This window comes from Salmo salar, chromosome ssa02 (assembly GCF_905237065.1).
Source record: "Salmo salar chromosome ssa02, Ssal_v3.1, whole genome shotgun sequence".
In the NCBI taxonomy this organism is placed as follows: Eukaryota; Metazoa; Chordata; class Actinopteri; order Salmoniformes; family Salmonidae; genus Salmo; species Salmo salar.
This window is the reverse complement of record NC_059443.1, coordinates 45,360,970-45,388,194: the sequence shown is the minus strand read 5'-3', so window position 1 is coordinate 45,388,194 and position 27,225 is coordinate 45,360,970. Positions and strand designations below refer to the sequence as shown.

The following is a 27,225-nucleotide window of genomic DNA, read 5'->3' as shown; positions in this document are numbered from 1 at the left end:
GCTGCTGATTGGGGTTTTCAATCATTCAGATTATATTTCGATTGTTCAGGTTCATCATAAGAAATAGTTTTGCATTAAAAGTGTCAGTGTATTTGGTCATTTTTACATGAACAGGGTCATTTCATAAAGGACAGCAATCATTTCGTATTCATTGGTCTGAGCTTAAATTCCAAACGGTCTAAACCAGGGTTCCCCAACTGGCTCCCCAAATTAATATTTCTTTCATTAAAAAAATGATATACATTATTTTAAAATCTCAGACCGGAGAGGAAAAAACTCCCAAATGCAATGTCCCAAGAAGGAAGTTACCCTATCTAAATAATGCAAAAGTTACATTTGAACCTAATTCATGAGGAAAGAGAATGCAGGAGACAGTCAACTAATAAAGCAGGCTGCGGGAACATTTTGTTGTGCTGCTGAAATGTAAAGCTACAACCGCAGTGCAATCAATAGGAGGTGAACAGCGCCTGGTGCTGATAATACAGCTAACTTGTTATGCAAGTGCTGCACAGCAACATATGGAGAAAAAACTACACCATCTTAATTTTAATTTGACTTCACAAACAACAAGAGGGCTTAACTGGAGTCTATTTCTTCCGAGCCTATGCCTATGTAAAATAACTTAACTGGCTGAGGTCGGTTTCACAGCATCTTTCACAATCATTTTTTGTTGTTGTTGTTGCTTAAATAAAACAATTTGAAGAAAAAAAGGTTGTGTGAAAGCCGGGTCCTGTCGTGAGTCTATATTGCGTGAGACTATATTGCGTACATAGAGGAAAATGAGGACTATTACAGGTTTAAGTCGATCCAAACATTGTTAGCACATAAAATGCAAGTTAGTTTATTGTGCTGTATTCCTCTGAGCATGCCACCCAAAACACACAAGGACTCGGTGTTCCTGAGCGCTTCCCTGATTTGGCTCGATGTCTGGAATTCAATCAGCTCAGTTTGAATTGCGGCCTCATCCAGTGAGGGTATCGTTTTCTTAGCAAGGGAGGAAAATTCTCCACCTGGGCGGACTGTGAGAGGATCACGTACAAATGAAATATCTTCGGGCATGCTGTAGTCTTGAAATCTGGTGGAGAAGTTGTCCCTCAGCTGCATGATGAAATCTTCCACCACCTCTGTGACAATGCTGCGGCCTGGTCCCACTGCCTGTCGTTTCTTCAGTGTGCTGAAGTGCAGTAGCCTTCCAGATGACAAGTCCAAATCGAACAACTCAAATTTCTGAGTAAAGGCCTCAAGTTTTTCCACCATGTCCACGACAGCTTCCCTCTTCCTTGTAACTACAGATTTAACCTGTTTAAGTGACAATATATGTCCGCCAAAAAAGCAGTGTGTGTAGCTTACAGTTAAGGCTTCAATGTTTCTGCGTCAGGCCTCTGTCTGGGGCGAGAAGGCCACTTTGAAAGTTCCATGCTTCGATTTATAATGACATCTGAGATTGAATTATTTAATTGCAAATAAGACACACTGGCTTGGCATTGGGAAAATATGGTAAGATGAACGCATCTCTCCGTACATTCTTCCCTGAAACTTCCATTTTCATTATCCACCTTTCTTTTCATACTTTTTGAAAGCGACATTTTCTCTTGCGATCAAGCTAATTGTTCTGAACAAATGTTGACATTAGAAAAAGTAGTGTAGCCTACAGTAGGACACGTAGACCTGTTTTTCCCCAACAATCAACGCACAGAGAAAGACTAAAATAAATGAATAGTGACATGGTGATTTTATGAACGTAATCAGATCTAAATGATTATGTACTAATCAGATGTGTTTAAAATGTTGTTCAATTCGTAGTGTAGGCCAATTAATTGTGCTAATATTATATCCAAATTATGTTCTGGCCCGCAGACTATTAGCTCAGAAAAAAAATTGCCACAAGGCCTAACCTAGTTGACGAACCCTGTCTAAACCATTCACTTTCAAGACAGGGTAAAATCCAAAGCGGCATAATATTAATTGGCTAAATACCATGCTAATTTCTAAATATAAATATTGACATAGTACTAGCTCAAAACATTTTGAATCTGTAAAAATTACAAATTAATCAGTGGGTGATGTGATTTCAGATAAAAAGTGGGGGGGACAAAAAGCATGAATTTCCACCACCCCTAATCTGATAGTGGGGTGGTGGATGCTCAGTCTGGGCTCACACACACACACACACACACACACACACACACACACACACACACACACAGCTTAGAGAAGTAACCTCAGACAGATCCAGATCAGAGAGGCCCAGTTCCTGAGCTCCCTTCAGCAGCAGATATTTAAATAGAAATGTGTTCATGCAATACATTTTAGTGCGATTTGAATCCCCTAATCAAACCGAATCGCACCAAAGCGTTTCAAACTAAAACGTATCGTTCCTGAATCATATCGGAGCCCATGCAGCTAGATGAGTATCGAATCTTCCATGAAAAAAAGAAATGCACATCCTTAGGTAAACATTTTATGGGCCACAGTTTCAAAGAAAAAGGTGTCTGGATTCTGGAATCCAAAAAGCCTTGGCCACCAGGGGGAGTTGGTGTGTTGCACTCAACTCCACACCTTCAGTTGAACATCAATGTTACAGGCACCAATGTAAGTTTATAGAGAAGAGTCTCCACAGAGGGATTCTGCATTCAGTAATAACCTATATCTCTATGTATTAGCACATATTGTAAAAACCAATAGCAATTGCACTCAAAATACATAGAAGTGAAAGGAAGCTGAAATTGCTTCTTGGCAATCTAGGCTCTAGCCTAGAAGATAGAAGAGTTTTTTTGAATAGTGGTTCTCATTTATTCAAATCTTCAGCTTTCATTCAGTCCAGCGCCTTTGTCAAAGCCAAGAAACGTCAATATTTCAATTTGAAAAGAAGTGTGAGTTGTAGCAGCTCCATGTGCGGTGTAGCACTGTTAACCCACCCTTTTTCATTTCAGGTGGTAGCCTGCTGTTCTCTTAGTCTACACATAAATATACCTAAAATGTATCACCTTTCATTGAGTGGCTGGCCTTGTCAGGTGTTGAACGTGTTACCTGAGGCTGCCTTGACAGAGTGCTTTTGTAGGAAGTCCAGGGTCTGGGCCAAAGCCTTCTTATTGCAGTGAGTGGAGAGCTCTTCATTACATTCAAAACACCTGTGAACGAATTGGAGAGAGAGAGAAAGAAAGAGAGAGAAAGAAAGAGAGAGAGAAAGAGAGAGAGAGAGAAAGAGAGAGAGAGAGAAAGAGAGAGAGAAAGAGAGAGAGAGAGAGAGAGAGAGAAAGAGAGAGCGAGAGAGCAGCAAACACAGCCATCAGCTTACTGATATGAAATTGTCATTATTTTAGGTGGTGTGAATAACTACTGCTCACAACATTTACTGGAGATATTCTGAGGCAAAATGTAAATATTCAAATCTTTTCAGTTTAAGACCCTCTGCCTACAGTGAAGACAAAGGGATAGTGCTACATCAGCCTATTTGGAACGGCAGAATGGCTGTAAAAAAAAAATTGTCGTCCTGTTATCATCTGTATTCCATGTGTTGCTGTAGGGTCCTCACCAGGCCTTCCAGGTGCCGAGGCTGACGGTGATGCAGTGGGACTCAGGGTGGAGGGTTTGGTGATGCTTGGTGGAGTGCTGGCTCTCTGACTGGCTACAGCCCTGTGAAAGGGGTAAAGATCACTGGATCACCACTTCTTAGATAGCCATCCATACTCTTTGCCGGTCAGATTGTTACAAATGAAACAAAGAGTGTATAATTTCTGAATCGCATGTCAAGTGCAGCAATTCATACATCAAAATACTGACAGAACCTTCATCCTCCCACCTTAGATAAAATATTTCAAAGTCCAAGCTCACCTGGAAGCCGCACTTGAGGCATATGAGGATGTCGTGGCCACTGGCTGGCTCTCCATCTATCATAGTCCTTTCCCTCAGGCAATCTGAACACATCGACCACATGCTTGAGGTCACCACCTTCTTGACTGAGCTCAGGTCCACCGCCTTGCTGACATGCTGGCAGGTCAGCCCTGAGGAGCAAGAAGTCACATTGATGTTGCTCGCTAACCCAGCATCTACAAATCCCTTAATGACCATGATTTACAATAGATGTAAAAAAATAAAATAAAATAAAACATTGAAAAAAGGGCATAATCTGAACTACACGAGTCCCCTGCCATAGAATGAATCAGACATGATTGGACTATCCATTACTAGAGCAGAACATGCGGAAGGCTTATTGGGTCAATTAAACTTTTTTTTAGGCAGCCTATATAGAAACATGTCTTTTTTTCATCACAACAGGGAGCATGATCTTACCGCTAACTTCGTCCGACGACTCCTCATCTCGAGGCTTCCTTGGCTTGTTAGTCCGCTTAGTCATGCCGACGGCTTTCAAGGAGAAGGGATCCTTTAGCCGCATCTGTAGCTGTAGATTGGAGAGATATAGGAATATCAGTACCACTCTGGTGTTTAAGCAGTGCCCAAAACCAACTGGGCCAAGAGAAAACATTTAAGGCAAATCCAAGAGCTTTGCTGCATGATTTAGTATAGGGCTGGGCAACTCTAACCAACTCAGTGGCTTTTTGATTTGAGTGTCCATCTGAGATTGGAAGGTTGGGATTTCGATCCCTGACCGAGTCATACTAAAGACAGTAAAAATGGGACCCAGTGTGTCTCTGCTTGGCACCCAGCATTAAGGAGATAGATTGGGGGGTAAGGACCTGCAATAGACTAGCATCCCGTCCAGGGGATATACTTCTTCATCAAGCTGCCTCATGCTACAGAAACAGGAGATCTGTTCTTATGAGCCGCTCCAACTCGTGCAAGGTTACATTACATTTAAGTCATTTAGCAGACGCTCTTATCCAGAGCGACTTACAAATTGGTGCATTCACCTTATGATATCCAGTGGAACAACCACTTTACAATAGTGCATCTAAATCTTTTAAGGGGGGGGGGTTAGAAGGATTACTTTATCCTATCCTAGGTATTCCTTAAAGAGGTGGGGTTTCAGGTGTCTCCGGAAGATGGTGATTGACTCCGCTGTCCTGGCGTCGTGAGGGAGCTTGTTCCACCATTGGGGTGCCTGAGCAGCGAACAGTTTTGACTGGGCTGAGCGGGAACTGTGCTTCCTCAGAGGTAGGGGGGCCAGCAGGCCAGAGGTGGATGAACGCAGTGCCCTTGTTTGGGTGTAGGGCCTGATCAGAGCCTGAAGGTATGGAGGTGCCGTTCCCTTCACAGCTCCGTAGGCAATCACCATGGTCTTGTAGCGAGGTTACTTACTTACTTTATTTTACCTTTATTTAACTAGGCAAGTCAGTTAAGAACAAATTCTTATTTTCAATGACGGGCTGCTGTATGTGCAGGCTTTTGTTTCAGCCCAACACAACACCAGATTCAAAGAATCACGTAGTCATGGTCTTGAATGGCCACCACAATTAGAATTAGTTGAATCTAGTGTGGGTAAGAGCTGTAGAGTGGCAAGACTGACGATGCCTGGCCTCCAGACTAAACTAACGTTAGGAGGGCACAGTCACACACACAATAATCTAAACGACAATAGCTGAAATCTGTTTTGTTCTGTGGAGATATCGACAATGGTTCATTCAACTAATTTATAAAGTCATCAACTTCAACATGATGCAAAAGCATGACACAGCTCTATTTTGTATAAGGCCATAGCTACAAAAACAGACAACAATACTTTTAATTGTGTTTTACAAATCTATTTTAACTGGGTTACACTTAATCTAACAATATAAAACCAACTCAAGCCACCGTGACGTTTAGCTAACGCAGTGCATGACAAGTTAACTAACGTTACAGGTAGCTAGCTACTAGTACTGTCAAATGGGTCGCCATAAAGACTAACGTTAGCTAGCGAAGTTAACTTGGGAGTTCGTGGTTTTAAAAGCGTTTTGCTACTAGCTGGCATACCACATTGCCTCTGATGATTTTAAAAAGATGTTGTTGCTAACGCGAAACAACTCACCTATTTATTTTTGCCCTGAAACTGGCGAATGAGCTAGCTAGCTTGCTAATATATCAACACACTGTAGCGTCGTAGCTTATTTCAAACGATTGAGAACTGTATTGTATGTCATACACGACAAGAAACTTGAAAGTCCAGAAAATACTTGTAGCTAGTGTCCAAAACGCAAAATACAGTTTCAGTTATAATCTTGACTTTCTAAAACTATCGGGAACATCGAGAACTACCATCTGAACCCACAAAAAGTCAAATTGATGAACTCAACATGTGACGCAATATGGTGGCTCGTTCAGGTTAAACACAGCTAGCAGGAAAAGCGAAGTTATGATGGTAGTAAAGTATTTATGGAGCTATATTCTGAAGAAAATATGTATGCTTGTGAAAACATACGACAGATATGATTTGAGAAGTGCGTTTTACTGTCTTTGGTGTGATACGTACACTTCGGTGCACTCACAATGTTGCGCATGTCAGTCAGAAGGACGGCACTTGATTGTTTTGCAGTTGAACAGTTTCTGGGATTGAACGATTTTGCATCTGAAGAGGTACATTTAGCTAAACCTAACCCTTTTCCTAACCTTATCCTCATTATCCTAACCTGCCACGTTAATTATCTTAACCGGCTACATTAATTATCGTAACCTGCTACATTAGTTCTCTTAACCTGCTATGTAAACATTAAGGTCAATTTATTTGGTTATTCCGAAATTCATTACAGTTTAAAATGTTCAACAAGTAAAAATTCAGTCCAACATTAATTCAAAATAATCAGCAATTCAAACTATAAGTAATCAATTCAATTAAAGCAAACCAAATGATCATCCAATCAAACAAAAGTAAAGAAGAGAAAAAAAAAATATATATCAATGAATGAAAAAAAGGAATCAGACAAATCTGCCAGTCAATTCAGTCCGTCAGTCAGTCCACAATGTGTCTTTGGGGAGGGGAAGGGTTGAGCTGGCAGTTGCTGGATGAAGGTGGCAATTCTGGTTGGTCAGTGCTGTGTCCAGGGTTGGTGCTGTTGTTGGGCCTGGGACCAGGAAAACCTGGGTTGGTGTTGGGGCCAGGTTAGAAATTGTGGTGGTAACAGTGCTGGAAAACCAGGGGTTGGTGCTGGTGCTGGGACTGTGGGCCTCTGAGAAAACAGGAACCGGCACCGGGAACTGTGGCTGGGCCGAGATCTGTAGAGGGGAGGAAAGACAACCTGAAGAGCAAGCAGACACAAGGGAGCCCTAGACCTGGAGGTCAATTGTGGCACTCCCCTGTGGTCCGCTTGCTCCGGGTGAAGGTCTGGTGTTTGTTCCCTCCGCACTTCGTTGGGTGGTCTGGTGCTGGGACCGGCCAATGGTATCTGGATTGGTGCTGGAACTGGTTCTGCAGAGGGGAAGAAGAACAACCTGAGAAGCAAGCAGGCACACAAGGAGCCCTAGACCTAGGGGTTAGTGATGGCATTCCCCTGTGGTACGCTAACTCCGGGTGACATTAAGCCGTGCTGCACCTGGCTATGGCTGACCTAACCAGTAATGGAGCGCTGATGTTACTCCCATCACTGTTGATCCATCAGCTGATGTTACACCCATGGCTGTTGATCCACCCACTTTTTTGCAACGCCCACATTCAGACACACTCCAAGTATGCAATTACCCATACATTCTCTGCCTGAGTAGGGTATTTTAGTTTTTGAAGGACTGAAGGGTTGGGAAAGTATATATTTTTGTTCCTTTTTTGTTGTTGAAGTGCGTGTGGATTGATGTACATTTTCGCTTCCCGTATGGAGTTGAATTTTCTTTTGTAAATGTTTTACCCCCGTCCAGTTGGTGGCGACAATACACCTTTTGAGTGTTGTTCGTCATAAAACCCAAAGAAGAAGAAAACGACCGTGCTGGAGTAGTAAACACACTTAATAATACGGTAGTGCCGTTTTGAGTTTTGTTTTGAAACCTTTGATTTAGTTACATGTGTAAATATTGACATGGCTCAGAAAGCTTGTTCGAGGCTTGCTGCAGCGATTCCATGGCTTTTAGCAAACCGAAATGTCATTTCAGCCTCAGGAAGAGCACTGTCAAACACATTCGGTACTTACTCCCGATGTGCATCATGTAAGTCTGCTTGGCATGGGTTGAAATGAATAACCAGTCTTAAGGCTGTGTAATCAGCGAAGTTGAAAACGTGAGGCTTAATTGTAAACTTTTGCAGTGAGTCTTTTACACTATAAAACTCATTCAAAATGCTGGTAAACCCATTTTTTATTTTTTGGCTCAATAGTAAACAACCGTTGTTTTATATCTTTCAGATATCTATGCCACCCACAAAGTGTACGTGTTACGTAGTTTCAGCTCATCCCCATTGCCAGAAACTGATGTCTCTTACGAACAATTAAAGAAACTACTCGCTACCCGAACAAGTGTGGTAATAGATGTCCGGGAGCCGTGGGAACTCCGAGAGTACGGAAACATCCCGGGGTCAATCAACGTACCTCGTGAGTTATCCGTTTCATTATGACCTGTCTCATGAGACATAAACCTCTAAAGAACAAATCTGCATATTGTAAAATGTGCTGCAACATGGTACAATATGACGTGTAGTTTGATCTGAAGCCATTCTTGTGATTGTGTTTTTGCTATCCATTGTAAGTAATGTTTGTAGGCCTATGTAGCCAAATTACATATCAAATCAAATGTTATTTGCCACATGCGCCGAATACAACAGGTAGACCTTACAGCGAAAGGCTTACTTACAAGCCATAAACAACAATGCAGTTTTAAGAAAATAACAACAAAAAAGTACGAGTTAAGAATAACAAATAATTAAAGAGCAGCAGTAAATAACAATAGCAGGGGTATATACAGAGGGTATCTGTACAGAGTCAATGTGCTGGGGCACCGGTGTTGAGGTAATTGAGGTAATATGTACATGTAGGTAGAGTTATTAAAGTGGTTATGCATAGATAATAACAGAGACTAGTAGCAGCAGCGTGGGGGGGGGGCAATGCAAATAGTCTGGGGAACCATTTGATTAGCTGTTCAGGAGTCTTATGGCTTGGGGGTAGAAGCTGTTTAGAAGCCTCTTGGACCTAGACTTTGGCACCCCGGTACCGCTTGCCGTGCGGTAGCAGAGAGAACAGTCTATGACTAGGGTGGCTGGAGTCTTTGACCATTTTTAGGGCCTTCCTCTGACACCGCCTGGTATAGAGGTCCTGGATGGCAGGAAGCTTGGACCCGGTGATGTACTGGGCCGTACTCACTACCCTCTCTCGTGCCTTGCGGTCAGAGGCCGAGCAGTTGCCATACCAGTCAGTGATGCAACCCGTCAGGATGCTCTCGATGGTGCAGCTGTAAAACCTTTTGTGGGAAAAAGGCTGGGCCTGGCTCCCAAGTGGATGGGCCTATGTCCTCCCAGGCCCACCCATGGCTGCGCCCCTGCCCAGTCATGTGAAATCCATAGATTAGGGCCAAATGAATGTATTTCAATTGATTGATTTCCTTATATGAATTGTAACACAGTAAAATCATTGAAATTGTTGCATGTTGTGTTTTATATTTTTGTTCAGTGTATATATAAACTAGTGACTCGCTGTGTTATCCTGATGGAGACAGCTTAGCTGTTAAAACGTTGGTTATTAAATTATTGCTTCTGCACTCCTAGTGTGTGCCGCTCTCCTTTTCTTTTACAATATGATTTTCTGGCACAAAAACAAATACATTTCAATGCAAACAAACACTTTATGTTATGACAACTTCTAGTAGCTCTCGTGGACTTCCACCGACCTCTTTGACATTCCTAGGACACTGTTAGGGACATAGGCTACTGATAGAAGATTTGCAGATAGAAATGATAAACATAGGACACAATTGTGTAAACAAAGTCTGCTCTTTATGCCTCAATTCTGTTGTATACTGTTCTTTTCCATTCCATTGCAGTGGGACAGGTGAACATTGCCCTCCAGCTGAACCCTGAGGAGTTCAAGGAGAAGTATGGTGGAGACATGCCCCAGCCGTCAGACCACATTGTCTTTTCCTGCCTGGCTGGGATCAGGAGCCAAAAAGCCCTAGACCAAGCCGTCTCTCTAGGATATAAAGAGTGAGAGACTGCATTATCCACACACTACTAGTAGTACCATACTATACATTGCAGGCCTATATCATATTGACATAAAATGCATAGGCTAGAAATAACTTCTCACTTTAGAGATTTCCTCATGTCATGCTTTTTCATGCAATAGAAAATATAATTCAGCTCGACTTAGTTTTGTTGAAGGCCCATTTAGGGAACTCCGTTTTATTTCACTTCCTTACACAACAGTGCTTTACCCAGCATGCTCAGCACCATGGGAAAGTGCCACATACAGTACCAAAACATCTGATCAAGTACATGGAAATATTTTTTTATTTTTATGCTGTAGTTGTGAAAAACAGGGACTATTTCATGATATCAGTTTTTATTGAACCTTTATTTAACTAGGCAAGTCAGTTAAAAACAAATTCTCATTTACAATGATAGCCTAGGAAAAGTGGGTTAACTGCCTTGTTCAGAGGCAGAACGACAGATTTTTACCTTGTCTGCTCAGGGATTCGATCTAACAGCCTTTCGGTTACTGGCCCAATGCGCTAACCACTAGGCTACCTGCTGCCCAGTTCTTTAAACATTAATCGCTCACTTATTCTCTTCCTTTTCTCTCTCTTTCTAGCGTACAACACTATGCAGGTGGATGGCAAGATTGGGCAAAATGTGAACAGGAAAGCTGATTGTCTGGGAGGCTCAAGAATTGTGACATTCTTGGAAGTCATTTTGCTTAATCATACCAGAAGTTTTAAGGTTTTATTTAATCAATCAAGATTGAGCTATTTTCTGACATTTCAGATTATTATGGGCGGTAATCCATAAATAGCAAATTTTGCTTTATATCATTAAAGAGGGAATGTACACAGCAAATTGACCACTGTTACCTGTTGATTCAAGAGTGAAATTGACTCTGTGGTTTAAAATAAACCCATTGTTGGTGTTAATAACCAGTTTCAAGTGTGATTGTGGAGAGTAAAACATTACCATCAAATTCACGCCCATCATGCTCTACTGCAGAAAAAAAAAGGATTGTTTTAGTGTTTTTGCATGTACATTGATTAATTTCAAAATCGTATGCTACACAAAGATAAATAAACTAATCCAATCAGTTAGTTTGATTTATTGCACCTGTTACTGAAATGGTTGTTCCAGGTTAAATGGTAGTCTCCTTTTATTAATGTTCCTAACCCTAACAGTCATTCTGAATGCAGGTTGCAGGTGAATAAAAATTCCAACTGTTGGATGTCCTAACACTGGCTAGATTTGAATAGGAATTACTCATCACTTTGTAAGCCAGCATAATGAGACTTGCAGTCTTGATGTGGCCTGTAAACCAGGAGGTTCCTAACCCTTCTGTGTTTGAGTAAAACTTGGCCATCAAAGTAAGGCCTTACGATATATGTTATGTATTTTCATAAACAATTCAATTTTAATGTTAATAATCGCCTAACAGTAGGAATTAACTTGGTTAAGTCCACAGGACTGAAAATGAACAAATTCAACAACCATGTCTTGAAAATGAACAAATTCAACAACCACTAACAAATTCTGTCTTGGGTGGTAACTCTACAATTCACTTCAAAATACAAAGCACACTGGAAATTATATATATTGCCATGGGTATTATTAGCAAACCATGCTAATATATCTTCCAAACACCAGCTTTGAGGGCATTATCATTTGTATACAATGGGTTACCAACATTCAAATAATGATTGACATATTTTAATTAAAAACATGATTTTTATTAATTTATTCATACTATTTAATTATTCCATGAGATATAGTCCTGACACAAATCTAGGGTTACTACCCAAGTCGGCTGGTCGTTCGTTTTATCGGTTCGGTTGCCAGAGTATCGACCCAGTCGTTCTTTTGTCTATGGAGGCGACCCAGTCATTCATTCTAAATGTTCCGTTGCCATGATTGCTGAGGGCTTAGTGACTTTCAACGTGGCACCGTCATAGGATGCCACCTTTCCAACAAGTCAGATCGTAAAAGTTCTGCTAGAGCTAGAGCTGCCCCAGTCAACTGTTGTGCTGTTATTGTGAAGTGGAAACGTCTAGGAGCAATAACGGTTCACCCACGAAGTGGTAGGCCATACAAGCTCACAGAACGGGACCGCCGCGTGCTGAAGCACGTAGCGTGTAAAAATCGTCTGTCCTCAGTTGCAACACTCACCACTGAGTTCCAAACGGCCTCTGGAAGGAACGTCAGCACAATAACTGTTCATTGGAGCTTAATGAAAAGGGTTTCCATGGCCAAGCAGCCGGACACAAGCCTAAGATCACCATGCGCAATGCCAAGCGTCGTCTGGAGTGGTGTAAACACGTTCTATGGAGCGATGAATCATGCTTCACCATCTGGCAGTCCGACGGACGAATCTGGGTTTGGCGAATGCCAGGACAACGCTACCTGCTCGAATGCATAGTACCAACTGTAAAGTTTGGTAAAGGAGGAATAATGGTCTGGGGCTGTTTTTCATGGTTTGGGCTAAGCCCCTTAGTTCAAGTCAAGGGAAATCTTAACGCTACACCATACAATGACATTCTAGACGATTCTGTGCAACCAACTTTGTGGCAACAGTTTGGGGAAGGGCCTTTCCTGTTTCAGCATGATAATGCCCCCGTGCACAAAGTGAGGTCCATTCAGAAATAGTTTGTCGAGATCGGTGTGGAAGAACTTGACTGGCCTGCACAGAGCCCTAACCTCAACCCCATCAAACACCTTTGGGATGAATTGGAATGCCAACTGCGAGCCAGGCCTAATCACACAACATCAGTGCCCGACCTCACTAATACTCTTGTGGCTGAATGGAAGCAAGTCCCCGCAGCAATGTTCCAACATCTAGTGGAAAGCCTTTCCAGAAGAGTGGAGGCTGTTATAGCAGCAAAGGGGGGACCAACTCCAAATGGATACCCATAATTTTGGAATGAGACGTTCGACGAGCAGGTGTCCACATACTTTTGGTCATGTAGTGCATTTGCTCTTTCACCAGGCCACTGTTCAGAAGAGAGAGCTGTGAAACGTTAGCCAACCTACGTAATCACTTCAAACTGAAGTTGCAATGACAGCAAACCAGCTCCATTTGTTTTGTTCTATTGACATTTCTTTGTAAATATCCATAAACATTGTGCTGATTCATGATTTTGAATGGCTGAGGAAAGAGGCCAGCCTGTATGTCTCGTCCTTACCCCCGACACATTCAGTACTGTGGTACAGCTGGAGATCGAATTTCAATATTGAAACAGTGTTGCGAATGCTGGAGATATAGACAGCAAGGTTAATACAAATATCTGCTGTTGAAAACCAAATGCTAGTCTAAAAGAAATGGAAGATAATGTCTAGATGCTTTTTACAGTGTAGATCTAGTGTATAAATTGTGTGGCTGGGCTGATGAGACAGTGGATTGCACAGTCAGATGGAACAGAGTAAATAGGCATTTCAACGTCATAGATTTAGCAGCTGGTAACTTGTGGAAAAGACACCGGCTAGAATGCAGTTTTAACTAATCAGAATCGAGGATTAGATCCACACGTTGTATAATAATCAACTCTAAATGAGAATGTTTTTATTGGTGGAGTATGTTGCTGTGAACCTTGTACTGTGTGCAGGGTACCGTAGGTAGCTGATATGGTAATATGGGATATGTTTTGGCTTCAGATTGTATCTGGGCTGCGTTCAGCAGTGCACAACATTGTGACACATTCAGATAGAAATATATTGTGTAGGACAGACACGATTCTCTGTCTGCTTATCCATCAGTCTAACAAACACTATGAACTGAAAAACAATCAGGCCTTAAATGCCTGTACTAAAAATCTCTACCTGGTACAGCCAGAAGAGGATGGGCCCAACCCTCTGAGCTGTATTTTTCTCTAGGTTTCTTCCTAGGTTTTTTTCTGTCCAGGGAGTTTGTCCTGGCCACTGTGATTCGCTTCTGCTTTGCTTGCGCTTTGGGATTTTGGTAGGTAACCGGTAAAGCACTGTGACAACTGCTGTTGTAAAAAGGGCTTTATAAAATAAACTTGATTGACATGCAGAATAAAGAATATCTATTCGTGACATTTCTATCTGCAGCGTTCCACAATGTTTGCCTACTCAACGTGGCCCAGGTCTCCTGTGAAGTAAATATGAGCATTGGTGAATACATGCTGTGTTGAAGGCTAAGTTATTGGATATAATATAGATAGTTAGGTTGTTGCTGCATATACTGATCAAATACACAATACTTTACTTAGCTTCTGTATGAAATGAAATAAACACACATTGATTTACCATGTCTCTTTAAATTGTCGGAAAGGTTTTCTGAGGATCGAGCAGTGGAAACGAGGCAAAATCTATAACAAGGTACAAAGAACGTTATTTACTAGGGAAATACATGTTCTCATGAAATAACAGACACATGATATGCTATATAAGTGAATTAAATTAGGATATTTGTCTGCTATGAAAAAGGTATCGGTAAATTAATCCCTGCCATGTAGAAAGCTGGTGCACTGGGGTGATATACTGTATGTAATAACCACTTGAAATAACCAATACCTCTCCATATGAATTTGCCACATAACCTCCAGAAGGCATTCGCAACTTCCTTTGTCATCAATGATAGATGTGTCAAGTTTGTTTCCAAATTCAGCAGTCCTTGTACACAAGTACATAGCCACAGGCATCTATTCACCTAGTGGTTCTCCACTTCATCTAAATAAAAAACACACCATAAACACAATCCAGGTCCATTAATGAGAGGCAGATCATATAGAATGGCTTCAGAAGCAGCAATGTCTGTGTCTTCTTAATTTTCCTGGCTCAATATTCTCTGTTTAATTACATTGCCATCTTGAACTAATGTATGACCAGGGTTGGGGCCAACGCCATTTCAGGAATTAAATTGTCATTCCAATTACACATTTTTCACATAGACATCCATTGAGGCAAATTGGAATAGGAATTTCAGTTTACTTCCTGAATATAAATGGAATTGACCCGAACCCTGTTCATGAAAGGGTACATAGCCAAAAACAGAAAGTAAGAAATATTTTCGGACAAGTTGATGTCTTCTCTAGGACAATGCAGAGCCATAGTAATTTACAGTGCCTTCAGAAAGTATTCGTACCCCTTGACATATTCAATATTTTGTTGTGTTACAGCCTTAATTAAAACTTTATTAAAAATATTTGTTTTCTCCCCCCCATCTAGACACAATATGCCATAATGATAAAGTGAAAACATATTTTTAGAATTTTAGCATATTTATTGAAAATGAAATACATAAATATCCAATTTACATAAGTATTCACACCCCTGAGTCAATACATCTTAGAATCACCTTTGGCAGCGATTACAGCTGTGAGTCTTTCTGGGTAAGTCTCCAAGAGCTTTGCACACCTGGATTGTACAATATTTGCACATTATTCTTTTTTAAATTCTTCAAGCTCTGTCAACTTGGTTGGTGATCATTGCTAGACAGCCATTTTCAAGTCTAGCCATAGATTTTCAAGCCAATTTAAGTCAACTGTAACTAGGCCTCTCAGGAACATTCAATGTTATCTTGGTCAGCAACTCCATTGTATATTTGGCCTTGTGTTTTAATTTACTGTCTTGCTGAAAGGTGAATTTGTCTTCCACTGTCTTTTGGAACGCAGACTGAACAGCCACCACCATGCTTGACAATATGAAGAGTGGTACTCAGTGATGTGTTGTGTTGGAATTGCCCCAAACATAACACTTTGTATTCAGGACATAAAGTTTTTTCTTTGCCAATTTGTTTTTAGTTTCACTTTAGTGCCTTATTGCAAACGGGATGGATGTTTTATGTTTTGTATTCCGTACAGGCTTCCTTCTTTTCACTCTGTAATTTGGGTTAGTATTGTGGCATAACTACAATGTTGTTGATCCATCCTCAATTTTCTCCTATCACAGCCATTAAACTCTGTTTTATAGTCACCATTGGCCTCATGGTGAAATCCCTGAGCGGTTTCCTTCCTCTCCAGCAACTGAGTTAGGAAGGACGCCTTTATCTTTGTAGTGACTGGGTGTATTGATACCATCCAAAGTGTAATTAATAACGTCACCATGCTCAAAGGGATATTCAATGTCCGCTTTTCTTTGACCCATCTACCAATAGGTGCCCTTTTGAGGCATTGGAAAACCTCCCTGGTTTTTGCGATTGAGTCTGTGTTTGAAATTCACTGCTCCACTGAGGGACCTTACAGATAATTATGCGTGTGGAGTACAGAGATGAGATAGTCACTAAACAGTTATACTAAACACTATTATTTCCCACAGAGTGTGTCCATGATACTTATTATGCTACTTGTTAATGAAATGTATACTCCTGAACTTATTTAGGCTTGCCATAAAAAAGGGGTTGAATACTTATTGACTCAAGACATTTCAGCTTTTCATTTTTAATGAATTTGGAAAATGTTCTAAAAAGATAATTCCACTTTGACATTATCGGGTATTGCGTTTGTAGGCCAGTGACACAAAATCTCAATTTAATCCATTTAAAATTCAGACTGTAATACAACAAAATGTGGAAAAAGTAAAGGGGTGTGAATACTTTCTGAAGGCACTGTATAGCTCTCTATATATGGCTCCGGCACTGTGCACCCTTGTGCAATGGAGCGAGTATGTTATGGATGAGTGATGTCAGAGTTTGATTAGATGTTGAACTGCGCTGGTGGGCATACTTAGCTTCTGTTCTCATCACTGAGATATGCAGAGCAGACTCCTCCACATCCCACACGCCTGCAAGCTCTGAGGTAAATGGAAAGAATCTTACCAATGGAAAATTCAGTGAATCTCTCGTAAAAGTGTTGACACCCTCACACAATGTTACAATGTTGGAGTTTTTCAGATCTGGCAAAAGGCCTATAGGACAAGAGTCCAATGTACTGTATTTGAGGTAACACTTTAATATGTGATTATTCTTGTCAATCAATACCCATTGTTTCGCTGTACTTAAAGCAGCAATCTGCAGTTCAAACAACAACAAAGCCTACACTACGCCACTGTTTTGGTAAACAGCTGAGAGATGGCCCCTTTATTGTGAATAGTTTTACTGCTATATGTACAGTATAACAATGAGTATTCATTACCTACACTGTATGTACAATAATTATCATAGTAATAACACTGTAAAATAAAGTGTCACCATTTTTGACAGTTTTGTGATTTTGGCAGTGGCTCAAGCAAATAATGGGTGGGAACCATAATATCCTGAGTATAGTATGTAGGCCAGGAGAAGGTTTGCTATCTTCTATATACAGTGCTGGCCTAGTGTAGCTCATTCGAGAAGCCTGACTTCAGTGGTGCATAGGTAGTAACAGGGAACACACATATTGATGATGTATGCACAGTATGTACTTACTGTCTATGTTTGTGAGTATGTTTGGGGGGTTTTGTTTGTTAGTGATCAGTTAGGGTTGAGGATCAAGGCAGTATCTTGTCAGCACCGTGTCTACTTGCTGACGCCCTGGCCGGCTGAGTGGCCTTATAGGTGTTGTAGTAGGAGCTACTCCCTGTCCAGACCAGACTATCGTTTACTCCATTCACATCCTTCTGCCACATCAAGCGTGAACTTCAGACCAACCCCCCTGCTTCTTCATTTTCCCTGATTCTCTCTCAAGCAGTTCATTCCATTTTCTATATTTTTCCTGCATATCCTTTATTTAATGTAAAAAAACAGACCAGACTAATAAGTACTCATTTATGTCAAATCTCAGGCCGCCCCTTGTCCTGTCCCTCTGAAGCCAGCCTGACCTCATCGGGTCACCCCCTGGCCCTGTGCTCTGCGTGCAATTAAAGCCCCCTGCCCCATCGGAGCAGATTACATCAGTGACTGCTGTTGGACGCACCTACTGCCTAATGGGCCCTGCTAGCGCTGCCTCTGTTCTATCTGCCTTTCTGTTCCATAGCCCCTATTCAGCTCCTCGCAGGGTGCTGGCAGATGTCTGAATGTCGTGGCAGGTCTGGCCCACTGTGGTGCTGAGGTTAGAGATTCCAGAGGTCTTGGCTCATGAGTTGGGTTGGGCCAGGCCATGCCTTTGGGCTGGGCTAAGCCAGGCCGTGTGGAGTATAAAGAGCCTCAGGCGATGGAGCTAGTGCACAAGAAAAGCAGCAGAGGTCCCATAGGTGAAGACTGACCACCTCCAGAGAACGCAGACAAAGGCAAACCCGAGCAGCCGCCAACATGAGTCGCAGCCCTGAGAGGATTTCGTCCTACCGACGCCACTTTGAGGACAGCAGCAACTTATCCTCCTACCAGGTTAGGGTGTCCAGCCCATCCCCGACCCGGAGAGTTAACCGCCACCAGTCAGCCAGCTACTCGCGCAGTGCCGGAGCCAGCAGTATGCAGGCCCAGACCATGGGGAGAAGGACCGTCTCCACCTCACGCAACGCCCGCATGGCTGGGTAAGATGCTCATTCCACCCTGTACACTTAGTACACTAATAGCCTTTTCACATAACTAAGCCAAACTGAGCTGTACTGAGCTGGCCTGGTTCCGCATCCACCGTAGTTGCTAGGGCAATACCAAAGATCTTTATAACTAACCCAAGATAGACCAGAGCCTGCCGTTTCCAATGGGAGAAAATTAATCATAGTGGGCAGAACAAGCAAGGAGGTGGGCAGAGCGTGAGCTAGCGAGATCCTACTGGCGCATTTTAGCATTTATTTGCATATTTCAGGGAACGCCTACTCTCTGAAGTGCCTATGTGCAATACTGTAATTCAATTGGCCCATGCACTCCTTCTAAACAATGGCATTTTTAGAAACTTGGCCAAAGGATAAAGTCTACAAAACGTGGTCCACTCTGTTTGTTACAGGTTCTAGTTTTGGAAACAGAAAACTGTATTAAGATCAAATGTTTCATTGAGGAGAGAATTTGTGGAATGTCAAAAAAAAGTGGTTAGAGCGTCGGGCCAGTAACCAAAAGGTCAAAACTGTTCGCTGCTCTGGCACCCCAATGGTGGAACAAGCTCCCTCACGACGCCAGGACAGCGGAGTCAATCACCACCTTCCGGAGACACCTGAAACCCCACCTCTTCAAGGAATACCTGGGATAGGATAAAGTAATCCTTCTAACCCCCCCCCTTGAAAGATTTAGATGCACTATTGTAAAGTGGTTGTTCCACTGGATATTATAAGGTGAATGCACCAATTTGTAAGTCGCTCTGGATAAGAGCGTCTGCTAAATGACTTAAATGTAAATGTAATGTAAATGTTGCTGGATCGAATCCTCGAGCTGACAAGGTAAACATCTGTCGTCCGACCCCTGAGCAAGGCAGTTAACCCACTGTTCCCCGGGCGCCAAAGACGTGGATGTCGATTAAGGCAGCCCCCCGCACCTCTCTGACTCAGAGGGGTTAGGTTAAATGCAGAAGACACATTTCAGTTGAAGGCATTCAGTTGTACAACTGACTAGGTATCCCCCTTTCCCTTTCATCACCATATTTGGTAGTGAGTGGAAACACCGACCGGACGCTACACATTTATACATCCAGTGAAATATCTGGTTCATTGTCCCATCTGTGGCTTTACTCAAATGTTCAAGCCCAATAAGGCACAGTATGGTTTGGTTTGGCATAGCAGTGGGTAATAGAGGTTATATAGATACAGTTGATACAATATGTAACATCTTAAAGAGAGAGTGCGAGATTACACACTGCTGATACACCACAAGTATTCTATTCGTGAATTTACAGAAAATGACTTGTGTTACATTACCACCAAAATACAGGCAGTTATTACAGTACAAGATAGACGATAAGTTGCTGTCAACAGTGTATGTACCTCCCCTCCCCTTACTGCTCTGCTGAGGCTATAGGCCAATTTGTCTCCTTACTGGCAGATGACTCAAAGACTTGCCACAATTCTTCCTGACAGACATAACAAATTGAATTTTCCGTCACTCTGTGAAATACATTTTCCTGTCTAATTGCACTAGAGACAAGCCTGGCTTTCAGAGTTGATAGGCTACCTTTATTGAAATCAAGCATTAAAAACACCATCAAGCAAATTAACTCTTAGATAGTGGAACCATAGACAATTTATAATCCACCACCCCCCCCTCTCTTACACAAACCACAGTTGTAATTGTTTCTTATTGTGCAGCATTAGCCTATTTCTAAATGTATTTTTGATGCAATTCGAAGGCATCAATTGATTAAAACAAATAGAGAAACTTTTAGTTGTCAAAAAGTAAGGCCTATGTCAATTTTCCACATAACGATTAGCCTACAGGACTAGCATCTAAATAATTTACAACTCTTTATATTATTGTGAATTTTAGGTTTTAGGGATTAATAAATAAATAAGTAGGTAGGCCTAAACACTGTAAGAGACTAAATTCAATACATTTCAAAAACAGCAAAATAGCTCATATCCATGAGAACAACATTCATTTTATTAAAATTAATTATTTTAATATGTAACAGCTGTAGTCCATAGGTGTGGGATTTATGGGTGCTGCAGCACCCCCTGAAAAATCTGAATTTAAAAAATCTATAAATTATGCTTTGTAAAAAAAAATTTAAAAAAAGGTTGTATAATTAAGAAGAGTATCTTGCAGGATTCAATAGTTGGAAGTGTAAGAGTTGTTGCCCTGTCCCTTTCTCTGCAATTTCCATTCTAATGGAATCCAAAAAGAACAAAACCCTGTCCTCAAACATTTACATCAAAAGGTGCAAAGTTATGGGAAATACACAAACAAATAACATGGAAAACAACCACTTTTTGTGAAGTATTAATTTACCATCCTTACAAACCACTTAATGTCAATGTGCATTACTGTATTGGCTGGTCATCTAGGTTAGGTACCTGTAGACTTTCCATCAACAGGAAGGAAAACAATGCACAATACAGTAATTGAGTACATTGATACATCAAGTGGTTTGTGAGGATGTGGCTCAGTTGGTACAGCATAGGCTTGCAACGCTAGGGTTGTGGGTTTGATTTCCACGGGGGACCAGTACAAAAGAGTATGAATAGGTATGCACTCTCTACTGTAAATTGCTCTGGATAAACGCGACTAGTAAAAGGAATGAATAGACCATTTCAATTTTCACATAGAAATAAGTTGCATTTACAAAGTATTTAAAGAAACTGGAAACCATACTTTATATCAAGCAAGTATTAGGCTATAAGATTAATTGTTGTGTACAGACAATTATCAGTCTCAAGTTACAAATGCTGTTAAACACTCAAATACAAATACATTTAGGTTTTTACTTTATCACAAAAAGTGATTGGGCCTTTACTAGTCCTGTATTAGCGGACGGATATAGACATCTTCAGCCCAGCCAAAACATTTTTTTGCATCTGACATCAGAGTAGGAACAAATGTGGCACCTGGAAATTAATAAGAGATTGTGACAGGCCATCGATCAACCATGTGGCTGTGATATGACATGCAAGTGCCAATAACCTTTAAAACATTTAATGTTGACGTTATGTCTTGATGTTCACAGAATAACAAAGTGATGTCAGTTATAACCAGGTCAAGCGGTGAGTGTTGAACTGTCTGTCGTTTTAGCGGGAATGTGGGAACCATGGCATGTGTGGGCTATGGCAATGGGGCCCCGGTGGACCTGGACGCATCTGCTGCCGAGAACAAAGTATTCCTCAGCACGCGCAGTGGTGAGCGGCAGGAGATGGTCGTATTGAACGACAGACTTGCTGTTTACATTGAGAAGGTAAGCACTCACCACGCTTGCTCACACACAAGGCGCACCGACTAATTGACGCAACATATGGGGATGAACTTGTTGTTTTGTGCCTTTCATATTAGAGATAGCCAACTTTCTAGTAAGCTATAGTCTATGCATAGCTGTTCGTCACATGCATGTGCTATTGTGTGTGGGTTCTGGCCGGAAACATTGCCTCAGTGCCACAGCTAATATTCTTTAACATCTGTGCGATATTCTGCCGCCCTTAAGTAGAGGAACAATGTTTATTTGATGGAATTTGTCTGATTATACTACGCTTGCTTGAGTGTGCCATACAGGCATGCAGTGGAGAAACGCGCCTTCTGGCTGTGGAGAAGGAGTCGCTCATTATTCCCACGTATTTGGGCAGCGAGCATATTCAAGTGAGGGGCCCTGGTGAACTTGATGATAATTCATACCCTGCCATTGTCATTCTCTTAAAAGGTTCGGTCCCTGGAGCAGCAGAACAAGCTGTTGGAGATGGAGATTGACGGCATCCAGAACCGGTTCGTGAAGCCGTCGGGCCTGCGCAAACTCTATGAGGATCAACTGAGAGATCTGAAGAGGATTGCAGATCAGATGAGAATGCAGCGGGTGAGACGGAATGGCTTAATCCACACGTCAACACTGTCCCCGTTTTTCTTGTTTACCTCGCAGAAAACAGAAAACAAACACACAGAGAGAGGAGAGGGAGAAAGAATGAAAGAGAGAGCGAGAATTGGAATGTGTCCAATATGGTGACACGGCTGACACAGCCTATAATTTATCATCGGCTTGTTACCTTTATACCCCAATAAAGGTTCATCTGTGTTTTGGTTTACAGGACCAAGCCTTAGCCGGTAAAGAGGCCATGGCAGGTCAACTGGAGATAACCAAAGTCAAATACGAGGAGGCAGTTGAGCTGAGGAGGCGGGCCGAGATGGAGATAGAAGCATTCCGTCCGGTGAGAGGCTGTTTAATCACTGTATAGTCTTAGCCAAAATTGCCTAATAAACATCAAAGTGCCTTTGACGCCATTGTGTGCCGCTATATGGTTTTCAGGATGTGGACAGAGCCACCTCTCAGCGCATCGCCCTGGAGAAACAGCTCGAGCAGTTGGAGGTGGAGATTGAATTCCTTCAGAGGGTGCACAAAGCGGTAGGTCGCGTTATAACGCGCACTGATTGATTTGGACCGACCTGTACCAACTCTAGCTAATGGGCAAAATGATAAACAGTAAATCAAGGATAGTTGAAATCACAGTGTTACATTTTTGGGGGGTTATGTTCACTCTTAGGAGTTATCTTAACCCTCAAGAGAGTGATATGCTTCCTGTGTTGATAACTGGAGTTCATTGGGATGGAGTACTTTTAACTCCATTAAGAGTAACCAGAGAAAGGGAGTTAAATCTATGGAGTTTTCCACAAATGTGGGAGGGGCCTCATTGTCATATTTCCCAGCATGCTCTGTTGCAGGCAGATTAAAAAAATATTGTTTCAATATGTGTTTTTGCATGTACATTGATTGTTTTTTATCTTATGCTACACAAAGATAATAAACGCACATTTTTTCTAAACAAATCCAATCTGTAAGTAGTTGGATGTATAGCAACTGTTAGTGAGATAGTTGTTATAGTTTACATGGTGTAGGTAGTCTTCATGTAATGTGTTTTCTTTCCTACTCTGACAAGCATTTTAAATGCAAGTTGTGAGTGATGTAAAAGTGCTGGATATATTCCTGCAAATTTGCTTCCAACAGAGATTGGATTTCACATTGCAAACCACCATAATGTGACACATTAAGAAATATTCAATTGATTAAAAACAACACTGAAAAGGGTAAAAATGCCAATTGGAATTAAATTTAAGCAACTCTGAGAGTTGGATATTTACTCCATTTAGTGTCATTTTAAATTAAAAAATGTCAACACCATGACCAGAGTAGTTTTAACAAAAACTGGCGGTGGGACCATATAAACCCCAAAATAGTATTACATTTGACAGCATAGGAGTTTAATTAACTCTTGTGATTTTACTGTGTAGGCCTACATCATATTTTTATTTTTATTTAACGAGGCAAGTCAGTTAAGAACAAATTCTTATTTACAATGACAGCCTAGGAACAGTGGGTTAACTGCCTTGTTCAGGGGAAGAATAACAGATTTTTACCTTGTCAGCTCGGGGATTCGATCTAGCAACCTTTCAGTTACTGGCCCAACGCTCTAACCACTAGGCTACCTGCCGTCCCCTTTAACCATTTAATTGAACCTTTTTTCTTTCTCAGGAAATTGAAGAGCTACTGAAAATGATATATGCTGCCCATTCCTCAGCCCAGAGCGCTTATGACCTCCCCGACATCTCAGGCGCTCTCAAACAAATCCAAGCTCAGTATGACGAAATTGCGGCAAAAAATTTACAGGTAGGCCTATTTATAATTAACTGGAGTGTATACATACATACAGCAGTCCTTCATTTCAAGGTGTGAATGTGTTTCATGGCCCCTATATGTTATAGGAAATGGATTCCTGGTATAAAAGTAAATTTGAAGACCTGAACAACAAGACGACAAAACATGTGGATATAGTTCGAAGTGTCAGGGAGGAAGTTGCTGGCGCCAAGAAGGATGTAAGTTAGGCTATTTGATAAAGATATTCCTACATGGTTGTAAAATGTGACACATGAATTATTATTATCAAGGCTATATCTAAATAAGAGTTGTAGCCTATGGCAATGGAAATTTTCCTCAATCAAAATATGAGTGAAAAATACATTTGTATTCTATTTTTCCTAACCTTTGAAGATCCTAAACAAAGAGCGTGGCCTGGAAGCTCTGAAGACCAAGAATGAGGCTCTGGAGGCACAAATTCGTGAAGCACAGGAAAAGTACAAGAAAGAGCTGGAGGACCTTCAGGTGAGCACGTTAGATCAGAAGGTGGAATGGTCCAGTTATTCATGAACCTTACCTCAGTCCGGTTTACTACAGAACTCAACCATTAAATATCTGAATTGATTGTACACAGTTCAAATCCAAGTAGGGTGCATATGAAAGGTTGGTGTTGAACCTTTCATCTGTAGCCTACTCAGGTGCAAACTCAAGCTGGCTCTTTTGACGTCACAGGCAAGAATTGAGGCCCTGAAGGAGGAGCTGAAATCCACCAAGTCGAAAATCGCTCTGCACCTGCGTGAATACCAGGACCTTCTGAACATGAAGATGGCTCTGGAGATTGAGATCACAACTTACAGGTGAGGTACCACTCGGGTGATGCCAGGTTTAGTGCAATGGATTTAGATAGGATCATACAGAGCATGTAAATAACCTTTAGAAGATCGAATTTGTGGTAATGTCATATATTCTTGATTCTGATCCATTTATACGGCTTTTCTCTGTTTCCATAGGAAGCTGATTGAGGGCGAGGACTTGCGACTCACAACCATGGTTGGGACCATGTCCATAATGAGTAGCAGCTCAAGCTCCATGAGCGCTGGGATGAGTGTGGGCATGGCTGGAGGCATTGGACCTGGAGGCAGTGGTGGAGGAATGGGTGGAGGAATGAGTGGAGCTGGAAGCTTAGGTGGAGGAATGGGTGCTGGAGGGATGGGAGCTGGAGGCATGGGTGCAGGAGGCAGTGGTGGAGCTGGAAGCATGGGTGGAGGAATGGGAGCTGGAGGGATGGGAGCTGGAGGCATGGGTGCAGGAGGCAGTGGTGGAGCTGGAAGCATGGGTGGAGGAATGGGAGCTGGAGGAATTGGAGCCAAAGGCGTGGGTGCTGGAGGCGTGGGTGCTGGAGGCCTAGGAGGTGGAAGCACAGGTGCTGGAGGATTGGGTGGAGGCATGGATGGTGGAGGAATTGGTGCTGTAGCCCATGGTGCTAAAGGCATGGGTGCTGGAGGCAATGGTGGAGGCATGGGCGGAGGCATGGGAAAAGATGCAGGTGATTATGGGTACGGCGCCTCGATGGAGTACTCCCACGAGGAGCAGGCAGTGGAGATGACAGAGAGGAGGACGGTGCTCATCAGGTAAAAGTAACCTGCACTTAAACAATAATGAGAGGTTTATCATTGACCATTGTTAGGACAGAACATTGTTAGGTCAGAATGTTTAACACAATGAAAATTCTCCACATCGTGTCTTTTGTAAAGAAACTTATTCAACCAGGTAATTTTTTTTTATTTCCCTTAGAACAGTTAAATCAGAGGATGAAACACTGGAAAGCGACACAAAGGAGCAAACCTACATAATCTCTGGCGCTGCCGATGACTCGGACGAGGAATAGGCGTACATGACCATGTGACCTCCTCTCACCCCTTTAACCCCTCACGCCCCCGGAGCTTTGCACTGACGGCTCATGTCTGGTCTCTGACCTTTGACCAAGACATGAGACCATGAATGACCCTGCAACCTAGTCAAGCAGTACCCTTCGGCTCTTGTGATGTGCCATTGAACCACACATTCAGAAACTCTGTGTGCCTTACACAGCTACTCAATCAGCAGCAAATAAAGCTCTCAGCATTCAATTCCTGGTGTTTCATTCATTACATTGTCTAGTTTGGTTTAGTTATTAGGCTACATAATGTTTTTGTGCACAATGAATCGTAGAAAATGTTATTCTGAAATGCATTTCCATATAAGCTTTTGTGACATCCCCCTAAGGCACAATGAAAACCACAATCGATATGGTACCATTGAGAGGTTAAATTACACACATTCCATGTTACACAAATACTCACTCGCTCTCCCACTCACATTGAATATATGAGGTGGTCCTTGCTCTGCACACTAGGCCTATAGGTTGTTTGAGAGTGTGGAGAGGCAGGGTGCGATAGAACAAAAAAGAGAGTGAAGGAGAGGTAAAGTGAAGGATGAGTGAAGAGAGTCACCTGAGGGGTCCTTCACCCTGACATCCTCTCGAGGGGCCATCATATAGCTTCGGTCTTGCAGCGAAGTGATGGCACACAGGCGTTCCATGTCCCCATTCCATCCATATCCACACCTTTTCTATTTACAACTGATCGGGAGCGATTGGGTCTCGTCAGCACATGCCAAACACAGTTGGCGTCCCATGATGGAGAGGACCAACAGCACAGAGGACATGAGTCAGATCGGAGCATCTACAGATCATGCAACACCGATCCACTCAAATACAACACAACTGAAATTAGAATACCGGTAGTACTATATCAGAATAGTATCATGATTCTAGTCATATACGCGAATGCACCTGCGGTCTTATGGGCTATTGAATTGTAGCATCAGTGGATCTGGAAGACCTCACTCACCTACTATTAGCTGTGTTCAAGATAAACTGAGAGACCCATTGCTGGTTTTGATACAAGCCTACATTGACAGGGAGTGTTGAGACATTGCCATTCCTTGAAGCCTATAAAATATCAATGTGGGAGCGAAGGAAAATAAACAGTTGTTGCTGTTTGTGGATAGTAAAGAGTATTTTACCATGAATTTAGGTCAAATACAAAAGGTGAATATAAGTAAAATGTTAAGAGGATG

General features: G+C 42.0%; 3 protein-coding genes across 6 annotated transcripts in view; 2 read left to right on the top strand and 1 right to left on the bottom strand.

Moving 5' to 3' along the window:
• Positions 1 to 6,230, bottom strand: part of LOC106583983 (ubiquitin carboxyl-terminal hydrolase 45-like) — a 51,283-nt gene extending 45,053 nt beyond the window's left edge. For 2 of the 3 annotated variants that reach the window (XR_006761222.1, XM_014168723.2), the window contains exons 1-5: positions 5,969 to 6,230; positions 4,294 to 4,402; positions 3,835 to 4,004; positions 3,536 to 3,636; positions 3,031 to 3,131 (exon numbers count right to left, since the gene is read on the bottom strand). Coding sequence is in view for 2 of the 3 variants with exons in the window: in XM_014168723.2 (XP_014024198.1) it covers positions 3,031 to 3,131; positions 3,536 to 3,636; positions 3,835 to 4,004; positions 4,294 to 4,396 (475 nt within the window). In the remaining variant the exon portion in view is untranslated. Of the gene's footprint in view, positions 1 to 3,030; positions 3,132 to 3,535; positions 3,637 to 3,834; positions 4,005 to 4,293; positions 4,403 to 4,948; positions 5,002 to 5,968 lie in introns of those variants that run through there. The other variant, XM_014168726.2, reaches the window with a different exon arrangement.
• A 1,600-nt stretch (positions 6,231 to 7,830) lies between these two features.
• Positions 7,831 to 11,137, top strand: tstd3 (thiosulfate sulfurtransferase like domain containing 3). The gene is given in 4 exon segments (NM_001141111.1): positions 7,831 to 8,067; positions 8,262 to 8,447; positions 9,889 to 10,048; positions 10,656 to 11,137. Coding segments are annotated over 4 exon segments (531 nt in total). The 5' UTR covers positions 7,831 to 7,940; the 3' UTR covers positions 10,714 to 11,137.
• A 6,994-nt stretch (positions 11,138 to 18,131) lies between these two features.
• On the top strand, positions 18,132 to 26,234 carry LOC106583978 (glial fibrillary acidic protein). Of its 2 annotated transcripts, none has more exons than XM_014168712.1 (11): positions 18,132 to 18,448; positions 21,570 to 21,729; positions 22,186 to 22,335; positions 22,565 to 22,684; positions 22,783 to 22,878; positions 24,004 to 24,138; positions 24,234 to 24,344; positions 24,520 to 24,630; positions 24,838 to 24,962; positions 25,116 to 25,736; positions 25,905 to 26,234. In XM_014168712.1, the coding sequence occupies exons 1-11, from the start codon at positions 18,228 to 18,230 to the stop codon at positions 25,906 to 25,908; spliced, it is 1,854 nt and encodes a 617-aa protein (XP_014024187.1). In that variant the 5' UTR covers positions 18,132 to 18,227; the 3' UTR covers positions 25,909 to 26,234. The 2 variants fall into 2 exon arrangements, with proteins under 2 accessions (XP_014024187.1, XP_014024183.1); XM_014168708.1 differs by having other exon boundaries at positions 25,900 to 26,234.
• Positions 26,235 to 27,225: the final 991 nt, after the last annotated feature.